The 17819-nt window shown below is 33.2% G+C and overlaps 1 protein-coding gene across 1 annotated transcript; it reads right to left on the minus strand.

Moving 5' to 3' along the window:
* Window positions 1–9852: 9852 nt before the first annotated feature.
* Window positions 9853–14549, minus strand: LOC131075695 (eukaryotic translation initiation factor 2 subunit beta-like; the record flags this gene model as incomplete). Its single annotated transcript, XM_059216336.1, is given in 3 exon segments — window positions 9853–10426; window positions 11195–11280; window positions 14407–14549. Coding segments are annotated over 3 exon segments (307 nt in total), but the record flags the coding sequence as incomplete, so codon positions are not given.
* Between the last annotated feature and the right edge of the window lie 3270 nt (window positions 14550–17819).

Genomic DNA, 17819 nt, shown 5'->3' on the forward strand with positions numbered 1-17819 from the left:
TTTCTTAGAAAGAAGCTCACACAGTAATCAATCCAAAAATATAACTTCTCTTGATCATTCCATACGATAATGTAGTAGACTGGAAATAATAAAAATAATCACAATATGTAGAAACAATTTTAGCAGTCTTTGATTTCTTAGAATCAAAATAACAAGCTCGAATTGAAAAGCATTCACAATAATCTTTTACACTAGATAGAAATGAAAATAGGTTGATGGTATTGCATTTATATCAATTCAATATCTTTGTTCTATTTTAGAAAAATGTTGATATCATCCTCTCCTATATCTACATTTTTTCACCACTTATATATGTGGTTGAATGGGCACCATATCCATTTTTGGGGTGAAAATTCACCACTTTACATTAAAATTAATAAAAACCTTTGAAAAATGATAATAGACTAGTTTGGTCAATAACTCCATTTTAAGCTATCTTTTGGTCTTTTGTTTGGTCAAAAGCCCAAAACAACTTCTCAGAATATGATATTTTTACTGGAAGTAAGACACTTTGTTTTCTGAAATGCATCTTCATCAGATTTGACATTGTCACTCTTCTTCATTCTGTGTTGACATCTTCTTTCCAGAAGGTCAAAATCACATCCTTTCACCTATCTTTCAGTATTTTGCTTGGTTGACAACCCAAAACACCTCGTACAGACATAATATTTTTAATGAAGCTTGGACACTTGATTTTTTGAAATAGGTCTTCATTATATTTTCATTTTTTACTCGTTTTCATTCTTTGTCAACATCATCTTTCGTACAGGTCGAAATCACAACCTCTCTACAGTCAACATCCATATTACAATAGGTCAACAACATTTTTGAACAGGTAAATAATAGTTTTGAACGGGAAAACACCTTAGGGCAGTGTTAGGATAGGTTTTAGGGTGATTAGGAATGATTAGGCATTAGTTTCTAGGTATAATTTTCAAGGTATTGATACGTCTAAAGAGATGAAGGGATGTTATAATGGTAACACACTTTGGAACAAGTACATGGTATATTTGGAGTTGTGAGATAAGATTATAGGGAAGCAAATGGACACCCTAAGACTAGGTATGAGAGGAATGGGGGGTTTAGCATGTTTTTTAATGACCTAGAGGGTATGGAAGTATAAGTACAACATGAGGCAGATGGAAAACATTTCTTTATGGAGAAATAAGCCAATTGATTTACCCTTGTTTTTTCCACTTATTCTCCAAGTCTTCAAGCCACACCTCATTCGTCATGACATCCTTATTTGTATCAAGGAAGCAGCATGAGCCATTTTAGGGTACTTTTATAAAGTGACCACTGATTTCAGTATTAGGGTGCTTGAAATTATTTGGAAATTTCAAGCCCCAACACATTGGACATTCAAACACCTGTGCAAGGTAGTTGTCGACCCAATGGTCGATGTCCCTTTTTCTACCGAGTCGGCGCCTAGATTTGGACTCAATTTTAGTCCAACAACCAAAGATCTTCGCCATTACTCCATATGGACCTTGAGGTAGATTTTTATGTCACGCATACTCATTCAATATGGATTGAGGACTTTTGTGCCTGCAGATGCCATCTTAGTGCATTCAATTGCAGGTATTTTTTTTCTAGAGGTAGAGGACACTCTCATAACCATTTTTAACACGCCATCAGATATTTCGATTTGATCTTCCTCCTCTTGAAAATATTTTATAAATTGACCCTAGGTGGGTTAAGGTTTCCTAGCTGCAATCAATTTTGAGTTATGCCTCAACTATAAAGGAAAATTTTGTAACCTTGTTTAGGGATCTTCTAATTTTCCTATCAATGGAATACCTATTTTTTATGATTTTTAAAAGTTGCCTTGTCTCTACATGAATAAAATTTGAATATATTGCCTTATTCAGTTTTCACAATTTGTGTAATTTCAACCTTCTTGTGTGAATGTGTCCCTTTTTTTGTTGTCTTAAGTTACATGTGATTGTGTTATTCTCTTGTTTGGATGTCATCTGTAAACTCAATGCAATTCCTCTTGTTATTCATAAGAATCCTAACCTTCATATTACCTTAGGTGACAGATGTGGATATAAATTGTGCACACACTATGCAATTCTATTGATGTTTCTGTGCAGTTACAGGCGGGGAAATCGAATTCCTTCTAGGTCCAAACCTTATTTCCCCCCTTTCAAGCATCCCCTCTTTCTACCTTTTCTCTGCCAGATCATGGATTAGGATTTTTTCAGTGTTGGGTTAGTCCAACACTTGCAGTCGGATTGGAAAGGAAGTTGTCCTTCTCTAGAGACTCAACCTCACTTATGCAAGTCCCACACTTGGGAGGTTGTTTCCATGTTTCAAAATGTTGATGATTAAGGTTTATCATCACAAGGTGCAAACTTTTGTGACAACAGCACACGCTATTGTGCCAACACTTCATTATTAGTAATGATAGAATTGGAAATATCATACCAACAAATGATTTGATTGAACATATTTTTTATATTTTTTGTCAATCACATAAGAGAGAAATGGCTTATGTCCACTTAGTGGAGTATTCTATGGCAGTTATAATGTGCTCATGGTTGTCAGTGGAAGAGGGATTTATCTTAATAATGAGATTGATTCCCCATATATAAAAGAGTGAAGGAGTATTTATGAGCTACAAAGCCTATGAAGATGCATGAATTAAATCCACTTGTTTCTAATAAGCAAAACATTTATTTGCATATTGGATGGTATTATGTTCCATGGTTGGCTTGAAGTATCCAATTCTAAATAATTTCCTTGCAATGGTAATATTGTTAGGTGAGCCTCACAAATACTTCCATGGACTTCTATAAGTTTTAAATTAGCTTCATTCAAGTTAATGCATCTCAATAGTGCACGATTATAACGCTTATAGTATATGGGTGTTACTAAGAACCTGGTGAAATGGGTAGCATAATGGATGAATGTGCACTTTTGGTTATTAGATAAGTTAGATTGGATAGTTCAATTTCTTAGGTAGGCATGAATGTTGTGATACCAAGGGGAATTAGGACCAACCACATTGCATACCATATTTATATCAAGAACTTCAAATGCAAGTGCCAATTAATTCTCATATAACTAATAGTAGCTATGGAATCAATAGATTTTTTATTTTTGTGGGAAACATGGTAGAACTAGATCTAAGTGAAATACTATTTAAACCAATCCATCATATGATTGTAGGGGAGAAACTTATCATCCTTGGCAAGATAATCACCTATAAATTGTTCAAGGATTAATTAGTGAAACCCTAAAGACTTAAAGATGTTTGGCATTCCATTGAATAGCTAATCTTAAACCTACGAATAGAGCATGATACTTTGATATGTTGTTGATGCACCAAAAACTTATTCTAAAATATTGAGGTATAAGATGCCCTGAGTTGTCACCATAAATATTAGCTCTCCTGAAACCCATTATTAGTTTAAGATCCATCAAAATATGATGTCTATTCTTGCAACTCATAAATATGAAGAAGGAACTCATCTTGAGATTTCATGAGTATGGGTTGTGTATCCTCTAGAGGAGCTACTAATTGGTCAACAATGACTTGCCCTTTGATTTCTTTTTGGTCAACATATTCAATTTTAAATTTTCTAAGGAACACCACCCATTACTATCATTTTAAAGGTAAGATGTTTAGAGGATCATTACTTACAATGAGCTTGGCAAAATGTAAGAGCATGTAGTGTATGAGTTTTCATGAAGGAACTACCATAGCTAGGAAATCTTTTTCAATAGGTGTGTATTGACATTTATGACCAACCAAATTTTAGCTAAAACAACATATGCACAATCATTACCGTGTTCATCATGTTATGCAAATAATGCCCCAGAGAAATATTTGTTGTTAGAGATATACAAGAGCAATGGTTGATCCACTTTATGTAGGATAAGCACTAGCAAGTTGGAAGATATTGTTTGATGTAAAAAAGTTGCATGAATCATCTCAAATGAGTTTTTTATTATTTTTGTGCAAATGGGTGAATGGATAGCACTTTTTGCAAGCTGAGCAATGAAGATCATCTAACAACCTCATATTTTTCTCAGAGACTACAAAGTTGTTAGATTTCATGGTGAAGGTACGTCTAGTATAGCTTTGAATTTAATAGGATTTACTTCAATCCACACTAAGATATGATATAACCAAAAAAAAATCCCTTGGTGATGTCAAAGACACTTTCTCGGATTGAAATGAACTTTGTATTGTCTATCATTGTAGGATGTGGTGCAAAATGATAAGGTTTTTCTCTTTGGTTTTGGCCTTGCCTAATATGTCATCAACATTACCTTTGACTTCATGATGAAGCATGACATGATTTGATATTACTTCAAGAGCTCTCTGATAAGTTGCTCCTAATTTCTTAAGCCAAGAGGAATGGCTTGATAACAAAAGGTTTCCAAGGTGTAATAAAGAAAGTCTTATTTTAATTTTCTCATGCAATATGTATCTGATTATATCATAAGTTTTTCATGAGGGATAGCATTTTATAACATATTGTATGATTAATTCTTGTGTTGATGTTGGACAAAGGGAAGTCATTGTTTACGCAAGCATTGTTAATATCACCAAAATTTGAGCAAACACAAATGGATGTTTAGTTCTTTCAAACTATTACACTATTAAAGATACATTATGAGAAGCCAACAAGCTTGATGTTGTTGGCATCTAGTAGTTTTGAAACTTCCTCCTTAACTAATAAATAATTCTTGGGTGCCTTTTGTAGAGATTTTCCGATTTGGTATCAAGTTTGACTACTAAATGATGCATAACAAGAGAAGGATCTTATCCTAGTATATCTATGTAGGACTAGATGAACATGTTAAAATTTTCTAAGAGGAGATCTTGGTGAACTTCTTGTTATTCTAGTTCATGCTAGTAGCAATTTATGTGGATTTTTCATCCTATTTAGTGCCCAAGTTTATGTAAATGGAATCTTCTAATAAGAGGTTTAATCCATCATGTAAACTTTGTGGTGCAAGGGGAAGGTGGAGTTCCTCATCAAATAATGCATCCTCTAGTTCTTGAATGGGTGTGTCAATTTTGAATTTCTTAGATTATTTGTTTGTTGCATGAAAAAATATACTCTATTTATTCTCCAAAATATGTTGAATTATTTAAATCAATGTAAAATCTCCTTTTGTGGTCACCTAGAGGAACACCATCTCTAGCACCAAGTCATTCACATTTAGCCTCACCTTTTTTGGACTTTTTTTAATCACATGTGGTCACGATGGTCCCAATCAATGAGGATAGGGTTGCAAGTCAAGGTTTATAGTGAATATAGAATTATCTAGAAAAATGGTAGTGTCAACAAGATCTATGTATGGATTGTGATAAGTAACAATTTTAACATGATTGATTTTGAATGAAGGATCATCAACATTTTTTGTGACACTAAAGATTGACTCATCTCAAGGTATATACCCTACTCCCTATATAGTTGTAGTCTCTAAAAATTGGACGAGCTCCAAGATTCACTATTCATTTGCCCATATACCTTTACCTTTATAGTTCATATTACCAAATATTTTATTGGTTACTAGATAACCATTATTCTTGAAATAGGATGCATATTATTCTTTACTTTGCATCCATGATGCACGTGAGGAACCAATGTGTTTATCCAAGTTAATACCATGTTTGACAAAATTTTAGTAAATGCAGCATTTATCATTTTTACTTTATTTGATGTTAGGATGACCATAAGATATGTTATTTTTAATATATTGATCCCAAACATATACCATCCAACTCATCCACCCCACGTCCCCCTATACTTGTGTTTATATGTGATGAAACTTAATGTATCTTGCAATAAAATCATAGTCACAAGAGGATTGGTGAGAGTGGACATTTTACAATGTGGTTGTCTTGTCCAAAGTTTTGTTTGGTAAAATCCTAACCTTGATTATGCTACAAGAATAGGTTTTGATATATGCCTAGTTTTATGCTAGGCAAAGATACTGATTCACCTTCAACTAAGTGTCACCTTGATCTTTTATATCTTGAATGTAATCCTTAATTTATGTATTTATTAGTTATATGATCTGTAATGGTATTCACAAGATTTATGTTCCCTATACCACGTAAGTTTTTGTTTGTTATCATTGAAAAACTTAGGAAGTAGATGTGTGTGAAAAAGTGAAATAAGTCTGATAACTGCAAGACACAACACTTCAATTAAGTCATTACATGTATGGTTAGACAGATATAAGCATGAATAATAAAACCATAACAAATCGACTAATTGCCTTCTAAAAGATGTGAGTATAAGATTGCTCTCAGATTTTTATAAGCAATACCAGTGACTAGACTACACCAAGACGAAGGATTTAATCTATATGAGAATGATATTAAGCTAAATGGATGCAAGATGGATGAAAGATTCAAGCAATAACGAACTCAAGCAATATGGATTCAAGCAATCATGGATAAAACTAAATATGCAAAAAGCTAAACTAAGATGCAATAATCTCAAAAAGCAAACACAATATATCCAATGACTCCAGAGCAAAATCAACATAATAATAATCTCCAAGCGTGTTTCTCAAAAATCTCTGGGGTGTTTTTCAAATATCTCTGGGATGTTTTGAATGAGAGCTGAAGGCTGAATTTATAGATAATTCACAAGAGAGATGATGAAAAAGCTCAATTTAGGATTAATTGAAATAATTGAGAAATCAGATTCAGTTAACCTTGAGATAGATTCCAATTATAGTTTAATTGAAATGCATTTAAATAAGAAGTTCAAGTTGCATTGAAAATAAGATTTAATTAATTCCATGCATTTGTGATAAAAATAGATAATTCTTTGATTTATTCAAGAAAAGAGTCTTTTCAATGCAAATGAACTTTTTCTGAAAAGCTAGTTCCAATTTTAAAGAATGATCAAATTTCTTTTAATTGTTTTTTCTAATTTTAAATTCTAAATTTAGAAATAATATTTCAAGTTTGATTTCTCTCTCAATTCAATTCTTTTATTTTATTTTCAATTCAACTCTTGCTTTGTAATTAATTCTTCTTGTAATAAATTAATTCATTTTTTGCATGATTAAATGGCAAATTAATTAATTAATTAAACATGCTAAGATATTTAATAAATTAAATAGGATAATTGATCAAAATGATTTTCTTGGAATGATTTAATTAATATAAAATAATTCACTCGCCATGTGACATTTAATAATTAAAGAATTAATTATGTGCTCAAGATTGATTTAATTGTCTTTGGTTAGGACTTTGGTGATGTTGCCGAGATTAGGGGTCCATGGTTTAGATGACCATTTTTAGGGTATTACAGTAGAAAGTTGATTAGTGTTCTTTAAATGCTTCCTAAACATTTTAAAGGGCTCGTGCGAATTTATGTATTGACATATCTTCTAATCCATTTTAGATGGACCTGCAAGTAGTAGTAGCTTATTTGAGTTTTGGACCATTTGCACATGTTTGGCATTGGTAATATCATTATTTACTATATTTTAATTTTTGGAAAAGATATTGGGCTTTTCATTTTATTATTGATGTTACCTTGGTTAAACTTTCACTAAGCCCTTGGCAACTAATGCCTTCTTGATTTGAAAACTCTTTTTGATGATTCATCAAAGTTGGATACGCAACATCCCTACAAATGAAAGGTCATTTTGGCATAAGGTTCATAAACAATTTGCATAAGTTGCTTCTCAGTGTACTACATGGAAACCTACTAGCTAAGCTTCACCATCATTGGAGTAAAGCAAAAAACTTTTCGCCATAACTTTTTTTTGGAAATGCGAAAGTGAAGCATCATCACTTTGTGCTCAACATTGTATGAAAAGTGTTTGATATAATATTTTGGAAGCTCAAGATATGTTTGTCATAGCTTTGACAAATTAGTAAATTATTCTAAAGCTTGTCCCCTTTAACTACAGGGAAGAGGGATGTTGATAATCATCATTGTAAGACATCTCATGATAACTAATGTAGAATTCGTGTATATGACGTTTCAAGTTACCCTTTCACGTTTAGTCAATAAAATAGTTTCAAAGCAAAATAAAATAACTTCCACCTATATAAAATAGCTTCAAACAGAACTTTTTTAAAGATTTATGTATTTAATATATCAATATTGGTTTACATTATTTTGAAAAAGTTCTCTTTATATACTTTATTTTAATTCATATAAAACATGATTATATTTTCTTAGTAGACATTCATGTTGTCATATAATGCAAATTTAAAGATTTGATTGCACACTGCCCGTTGTTGCCATAATGCATACACATCATTGCATTATGACAACAAAAAGTATTGTAATAGTGTGCTAACAAAAGCACATTTTTTATCTTAAAATTTGACATCCATTTATACAATGGAACATATAAAATTTATCTCCATATATATAATCAATAAAATAGTCAAAAACAAAATAAAATAACTTTAAAGTATATTAAATAATTTCAAACAATAACATTTTTCAAATTAACGTATTTAAAATATGTATATTGATTTACATTATTTTGAAAATGCATTTTTTTAAGTGATTCATGTTCTCAAATGATCCAGATAACACACAAATCCTTCCATATCAAAGGGACCTCCAAAACGTACAATTCAGAAAACAAAGCATTCATTAACAATTCAAGATAAAAAAACTGAATATTTGTAATAAAGTCTGATAGGAAAAACACCAAATATAAAGAAGGTTAGTAGCCCAAATGGGAGTTCCTCAATTTAAATCCTAAACAGTCTTATGTAAAAGAGCATAGCATTTGAGTCAGATTTAAGATCCCTTAACACCACGCATGGCTAGTTGGAGGAAAAAAAGCCTTTTAAAAAAAAACTCTAGCAGTGGCTCAGAGAGGAAGTTGGTATTTGAATGATAAGATTATCCCAACATACACAGAAGAGTCCTACATTCAAATCTTAGTATCAAAGCTACGCAAATCAAATTCAATATGTAATAAACTAAAACGTTGCAACTCAATTGATTAAACACAATTAATGAAGGTAATGTTAGGTTTCTTTGATTATGCTATCCAGCAAGGTTAAAAGGTGATGAAGTAGGAATCATGACCCAGGCAGCTTTGGTGAAATAGATACCCATGAGCAGCTTTGGTGAAATAGATACCCATGAGACCTTGGCTCTTGACAGAATAAATATCAGCATAGAGGTGTACTCCCATATATACTATATTTTAGATGATAAAAAATCTAACATTTAAAAAAAAAAGGTAATAAGCCTCATATCTTTTCACTGCATTTGTATGATAACACTACTGGAGAAGAAAAAATCTCAGAAACCATTAAACAACTAATTTTTTTTATACAGCTTTTGGTGATTTTAGGATAAAAAGAGAGCCGTTTTTAGTTTGTAAGTACTAAAAAGTTAAACTGTTAATAATATCATCAATGGTAAATAGTCATACAGAATAAACAATTTGGATTTCCAAATATCTAAAGTCGCGTGGCATTCTTGGTAGCGTTACAGTTTTTACTTTTATTTAGAATTTAACCAAAATGGCCAAGCTTCAGTAACAAATTCAGTTCATGATTAAAAGGAAAGAACCGTATAGATCAACAGCTTTATTATAATTGTTTACCAGGAGAAGCAGCCTAAAATTTTGCAAATCAAAAGTAAAATGTTTACGCAACAAAACCTGTCTCTGAAAATATTGTTTTAGAGTGAAAATTGGTATCAGAATAGAATGTGTCCAGTTTAAACAATTTTATCGTTAGTAAACAAACTAAAATCAAATCTGCCATTAAATCCAAAAACCAATTATCGGTTTAAGCAGGCATCTGTTTTTTCTATATAAAAAATATTCCCAGGTCTAATCCTGAATCAACGAGGCCTTCGGCATGTTTGGAAACACAATGACTAATGAACTGAAGAATCCCAGTAGTTTTTGAATAAATTATTCCACGTCCTTACACTCCCAATTCAAGTATTCTTTCACAATTTGATGAGGAGGAACATAAACAAGGTTCCATTGCGAGTCATTTGAATCTTATGGGCACACAAGGTTTACAATTTGTGAATGAATTTAACTACAAGTGAGAAAAGCAAACTGAACGTATTTTTTATAAACATCTTCAGAAAACTAACAACCATAAACCTTTCAAAAAACTATGAAATCATTCGAGATAGACTTCTAGAGGAATAACTCTTTTGCCAAAACAGATTTTAAACGTCGGTGAAATAATTCAACAGGAAATTGACATTGTCAGCAGACACTTTATGATCATGTTCAAAATAAAGCAGGTCAGACCTACAATAATTAACCATAAACAATTTCCATGGACAAACTCAAAATGAAGATAATCCACTGCTTGCCATGAGATTGCAAAAATCTTCTAGAACTCCAAACTTCAGTTTTATGTCCCTGTTTTACGACGTGCAACACGAGCAACAAAACCAGCCTTGATGGGTGCCACAGAACGTGAGCATCCACACTGCAGAGACATAATGAACACTAGAAATCAACAATCAGAATGTCTCCTTTGTGCTGTTTGATCTTTTATAAAATTTGAAGGAATCCTAAAAAGAAAATCCACACACAAAAGGCTCTGTAACTACAATACCAGAACTATAGCTACTGGTTAACAAATCACAGATATACTTCAACTGATATTCGATTGCATTAAAGTGAATAAGATGCCTAACCAAATAATCAGAATAAACTCTTTCCCTTTGCACATATCCAAGTAGCATTGGAATGGTGAAAAAGAAGTGTAACCTACTCCCCATCCCTCTCATCCTCTCTCCCCCGACAAGATTGTTTACAATAATTGACAGGAAAAAGGAAAAAAATCGTATGATACGACAAGTATCTTTCAAAGTTGTTTTACAGAACAGCATTCAAATTTGAACATTAAGACATAAGATAAAGAACATATTCTGAACATTTAAATTGCCAAAAACTAAATTAACCCAGCACAACATTCAAATACTAATTTAAAAAGACATGAGACGATGGAATACCAACCCCTTGGTGATTCATAACAGCAGAAAGCAGACTCCATTCAAGAAAATGACACCATACAAGATATAATTTTCACAGGCAAAAAAGGACACCATGCATGATTGACTTTTCACAAAATATGTAGCCTTTTTCACTTGAATCAATCAAAAATATAGATTAAAAGCCACATATAATATTCCTCACATATTGGCATCTTGAAACTAACAGGAAACGCCCACAAAAAATACTATTAAGTTACCTGCTCACAGCGAAGGAAGAAAAGCCGATTTTCCTTTGAAAGGATGGTATCAGGACTCTTACAACCATTGCATATCACATATTCATCTGCACAGCAAAAGATTCAAATTAGTAACAATCAGTGCCAAAAATGGAACCCAAACAAATCCCAATAATCTTACCTAATAACGTCCGTCCTTCCACATCCCCCTCAAACAAATACAAAATGGTTTGTACATATTTTCTCTACAATGCTTTGCTCCAATATAAACTTGCTCGTCTTTCACTAATTATGAGTATTTTACTTAGCATTTGTCTACATTCAGGTTAGTGACAGAGATACTAGGTTTTACATAACAGCTTCTTACAGATATCGAAGTATAGGAAAAGCAGAAAAGTTGGGATTCAACAGCTAGAACACCCCTCAGAAGTAATATGTTAAAACCCTAAGGATTTTTCCACACACAATCCTCCCAAATTATTTTACAGCTCATAATGTCAATTACAGGATCAGTCAATAACTGAATTAGCGATGATGAATTGACCTTTACCCCTGGATTTCTCCAAATATTCTAGTTCATTCAAAGGCTTCGATATACAGCCAGAGACCTCAGATTAAAAATAATAATGTAATAAGAAATTGCTGCAACATCCATACTTGGCAAAAGAGTATAATGAATCAAAATTTGCTCTTTCCCAAGATCCTAACACTTGATAATTCAATCTATTGATGCCCCCGACGTATTCAAAGAAGTTAGTAAGAAAAGTTATTCTTTCGTGCTGTTTTATCAGGAAGTTTATTATTAATTTAATTTTGTCTTGCTGAAAGGAATTCAGACATATCATTATAAAAAGAAATCTTATCTATTGCAATTTGACAGCATCCATTTCTTTATAGCCAGTAAAATCTTATTTAGAAAGATATTGGACCCACATGGTGTCCCATAACTGATCCAACGGAAAAATATAGCTTACAGGTTTCAATAATTTGGGCTCTGAAAATTCTATCTTACACAGTACTTACAAATTTCACACTTAACCATAAAAATCTGCTAGTCTTCTGACCATGAAAGCTCAAACCATCTCAGCTCCATCATGTGATCTGTAAAATTTGTTGTTTCTTTCTGGATCAAGATATGACTTGTAATTGTAACTTAATTTAATTGACGTTTTAACCTCATTCAACAGCAATCTAAGCCTATAATCATTATCGGACAGTTAGGGGGAAAACTTAAGATGCTTCACTAGCAAATTCATACGCTTTTAGATGCCTCGAGAAAGCATCAGCCCTGAAGCAATTACTAAAGTTGTTAAAAATGCATCTTCCTTTTCTTTATTTTCTCTCTTTAATGTTTTGTGAAAATGGCAATTCATTAACTCATTGATAACTATGTTTTGTCCTCTCGATGGAACGATCACAGTAAAGACAAGGATCCATTGCATCTTTTAAATTCTTGAGTAGTCTTCTTGTATTTGTTGGCCGTTTCCAATCATTGTCTTTCACTATGTTCAAAAAGTTCTGCAAACTTCTTTGTCCACACAACAACTTTGTTGACATCATTTGATTTCATGCTTAAATATCCAGCACGTAGGTTCTCAATAAACAAAGCATACTGAGGAATACAATTGTACAATATCTTCCATCAAACATTAAAAATTCTTCACCATAAAAAAAGTGAGTAGAATATTCTGATTAAGTAGTTTAATATCCTTTCCAATTTTTGAATGGCGCCAAATATCTCATCTCACTTATTCACATATTGATATATATAATGTAGAAATAAAAGTCATAGCGACCTCTAAAACAAAATTGCAAAATCAAACTTCAGAATACCTAAAGTCGATTAGATCATAATCAGTAATCTTAGAGTCATCCATCTACCAAATTGCTAAAAACACCATGCTTGAACATTGCTGATCAAAATCTTTCACAAGTAGTAATTGCTGTATCAATGTAATAACCAATTGACCATTAACATAATCAATCAACAGGATTTTGCTCCTTTCTTCAAAATGTAATCACTGATTAACCATTATATAATCCATCAATTTCAGGATATGGTAATGCATTTTCTAACAGTAAACTTATTATATTCAGGAATGAGAACTACTGTGTCTTTTAGGCACTAACCCCCACATTGCCCTTAGATCCTCAAAAACATTTAAAAAATGCAGGACTGTACTTCCTATCATTACAGGCAAATTCATTATCACATTTATCACTGGCTTACTCGTTATGTCAAACTACCAAATTTCAGCCAGAATCTTATACACTACCAAATTTCAGCTAGAATCTTATACACCCACTTTACCTGGCAGATTAAATAGATTATTCTACAAATCTAATCTCCATGGCAAGAAAATTATGTTAAAATTCTAAAAAACGCTTGAGGGCATTATATTACTTAAGTTGACACTAATGCATATGTGACGACTGAATTCTAACAAGTAATAGGTGAAAGGACAAGCAGCACCTAATAAGAGACTGGAAACACAAGTCTGGAAAACAGCCAAGCCCACAGTATATAAGCTTAATACAAAGGATACTCTGAACCAAACCTCATTATTTTCCAAGCAGATATTTAACAACAAAAATTGCACAATTTTTCTGACACCTGTTCTGCAACATCAATTCCCTCATAAACTAATGCCAGTCTCTAGATATCTCTCTACATGGTATAAAGCCATACAAATGCACTGAATGTGCCAAAAAGAGTAGAAGAATAGGAGACCAGCAGAAGACTGGTAAGGTCATCGTACATGATTTATCATAACTAAAATTAGGAATTGCTCACTCCTTGACATTGAGTCTATGTAATTATGGTAGTACTCGGCATATCAAGTCCAGAAATTTGCTTACTCCAGTTCACTCAATAAAAACAACCAGAGTTCAAATATAAATATATATGTTGAAATAAATGTGAAACTTTGATTATCTTGAATTAAACAATTTGTGGATATAAATATCAGAGAATCTCTTATATTCATGAATTTCTCGTTTAAGGTAAAGGAACAAGAAGGTAAACAATAAAAGGCATTTCCTTTTATTTAAATTTTAGAGAGCAAAAACTTATGAAGAAAACTAATAAAGGATTTAATTTTAATGCAAGAAAACTAAGCTTTAAAAGAAAGTGGCCAGCACAATTTATCAATATCTAAAAATATTAAAGTTCCTCAGTTACTTCAGCAGATAGAATGTTTATTTTCCCTTTATTACAGGAGGAAAACACTTACTGATATATCGTCGCAGAATTCCCTCAAAATTCTTCGGAGCAAATCTTCCCTTGATAACTAGACGCTGCTGTCCATCAAGAGAACCACTCGTCCCCATTTCTGCAAGCAAGAAATTCATGACATGCTCTGGCTGTCTATGCATCCTGTAAACAAACAAAACAAAAAAGAGCGAATAGGAAATTGAGCATAGCATTAACACAATCAAACCAGATAAATATACAAAACACAAATAACACTTTATTCCCACACCAAGGTATGCATGTACAATTTGGTCTGCAAAAAGTACAATATTAGTAACAAGGGAGAATAAACAAGAGAGATCGCATTCCAGTCATAACACACAGATGTTGACTAAGAGGCTGTGTTGATTGGACAAACATTTGAGAAGTGAAAACAACTTGTACCAACCACAACAATCCCCGCCATCATTAATCTCTTTAACTATAAAATCCGTACAAATATATACTCAGTCAGAAATAAAGCATGCCAAAGTACTTTTCTACTAGAGTATGCCAAGGGAAAACATACAGAACTCTATGTTTACTGACAATATCAAAACCAATTGTTACAATGAGCACATCAATGATTACAACTTATTGTGGATAAAGCATTAGATTAATCAGTGGAATAGGACTTCCAAATTGCTAAAACACATCAACGTTATTAAATTATATTATTTTTTCCCATTGCATGCCCCTTCAGGTGATAAATAGTAGTCTCAAAAAATTAAATTGTTACCTGGGGCCTCAGTGGTATAGCAGTAAAGAATTAAATCTTCCAAGATTTAGAGAGACTATGGATACAGGTGTAGTGCCTCCTCAGATTAGCATGAACTTATGATCTAAAGCCAAATATTAAATGAAATAAACTTGGCATGGACATTGGATAGGTAATAAGAACGTGTGGTTCAATGGTATAAGCACATTTCAATCAATTATATATGAGACGAATGATGTATCATCTGTATCAATCGATAGATGACACAGTAATATAAGGAAAATGCAGTGATGAATTATCTATAGTGGATGAGTGAAACTAATCATCTATCCCTTTTGGATAAACTACTGAGACTAGTCACCAAGCATATTCTCTGACCTCTATCCTCTATCACATAATGACCATGAGCAAATCAAGCAGGATGAAGAAATGCTGACTTCAGACAACCATCATGATACAAAATCTATTATATCAGCTGTTCAATTCATTATGCTCTGTTAGAATCACATATAAAATATCCATATTCATCAATGAAGAGACTAATCCAGTTCACCACCCAGGCTTGAGTACCTAGGAAGTGAATCTAACAGAACAAATACAATCCCCTCCCCCCCACCCCACTACCTTTGTTATTTCCTGATGTTTACAAAATTCCCAACCATCTGGAAATTTTACCTGTGTAGATAAGGCTACCTTAATTCCAACTCCAGTTATGGGTCGATCCTTGTTTTCCAAGAATTGATAATACTCTGGGAGGGTTTCTTGCTTTAAACCCAAAAACTGATGGTTTGGTCAACTCCACTAATGCTTGGATTTAAGCTGGAATTTAACACTTTGAAAGGCCTATCATATGAAATATGCCTTCCAGTGGAGGATTGTATTTGGAAACAAATTACTGACAACGAAATCTAACTTTTAGATGCAGACGATGTTTGATGGTAAGGTCATGTGGCAGTGGAATGCCCTACAAGTAAACCAAAAAGCCTAAAAGAGGGCTACTTGGTTGAAGGGTGCCTTCTTATCACACTTTATGTTAAACAGGCCCCACTCGATTATCCAAATAATATGAAACATCTCCCTACATCTGCGCCCCTCAACCAAACTTCTATTGCAGATCCTCAACGGGTTCCTGTATTGCCACAGGCTTTTAGAAATACACCTCCTCCTTTGCCTCCTAAATCTGCTAACGTGGTCTGGGCAAATGATCTCTTCTGAAGAAGCAACCTACTTGTGTTTACTCCTAGTATGGCAGCCTCAAAGATAGGTGTGACATCAGATAGCGAAAGATCTGGAGGCTTGATACCACCACTCAGCCTCTCCTTCCTTCAGGTTGCCCTTCGGCATTATCTCAAGCCGAAGAATGGAAGCATAGGTGCAAACTTATCAGACTCTCTTTTTCAGCATGATCAACTATTCTAGTTCTCCACGTTAAGAGGACAAGGAAGATGCAGTGGATGGACTCTGGTTAATAATAGAAAAGCTGTGCTCCTTCCTGGCCCCAACTTGGCAGCAACACCTGTTAGCACCTTCATATTTTTACAAAATATGAAATGCCTATGATGAAAAAATTGATTGCAGCACCCAGAAATACCCCTGCCAAGGTTTCCCACCAGGCCTACTTTGAGGATTAATAACTTGAAGCCAAATGATTGTCATGTCAAATTGATCAGTGCTCGCAATTCTCCTCATATTCATATACTCTTGTGTCCATTTTTAGAGCCTCGGCACCTTGTTTGGTATTTTTTATTAGAATAATATCTTTATAATTACTTAGTTAATGGTCAATAATGTAATATATTGTACATATTAGATAGTTTCTAGCTTCTTCAGAATTTACGATTGTTTCATAATAGAAATATCGTCTTTGTAATTGCTATATGTACATCTTCATTCATTTAATAGATTATGCAATTACCTGAACATTTTTCTCAGGCCAAAATTAAATGGAATTTAACATGATTTGTTGTTTGCACAGTGTTAGGTCTTGTTGTGACGTTTTCACACATTGCCCCATTGCAAATGGGGACCCGCTACCTTCTAGACCCTTTTGGTCGTTTGGTTTTGGTTTTTTGTGGGTTTTGGTGGCAGTCTCGTCAATCTCTCTGCTTTGCAAGTGTTTGGGGGTCAAATTGATTAAGCCTGATTTTCGTTTGAGTGATTTTGGTGAAGTCTAGGGCCTATTTCATCAATTTTAGGGTTGCTGCCTTTAGTCCTAGATTTGAGGGGAAATTGTTAGGGTTTTGGAAAAACTAAACATACAACTGGAATCAGGACCCTTCAAGGAACCTCCTAGTAAAATTTGAGCCAAAAAGGATTTCTATTTTTTAAGGATTTTACTGAGTCCCGGAATGTCATCATTTTGCCAAAAATCAAACTTTCTATTTTTAGTAAGTTTCTATTTTTAGTAAGTGCTTTCCTGACCTATTTTGTCCAAAACCTAACATTTTGAAACACTTGCTATTTGGGAAAATCTTTTTTTGGTAGGTTCTTTACAGGAAACGCTGAAAACTGAACATCCCTGAAGACGCTAAAGGATGAACGTTCCTGAAGATCATTTCTAAATCCGGAAGAGTCAAAAGGTAGACAAGTTGGATCAAAAAAATGGTTAAGTATGGAACTCCTATTCTAGAAGAGGAAAGCACACAAAATCATCCAAGTCTAAAAATTCACATCAATCCACCAATGTCATCCTGATC

Source organism: Cryptomeria japonica, unplaced genomic scaffold (genome assembly GCF_030272615.1).
Source record: "Cryptomeria japonica unplaced genomic scaffold, Sugi_1.0 HiC_scaffold_1783, whole genome shotgun sequence".
Classification (NCBI taxonomy): Eukaryota; Viridiplantae; Streptophyta; class Pinopsida; order Cupressales; family Cupressaceae; genus Cryptomeria; species Cryptomeria japonica.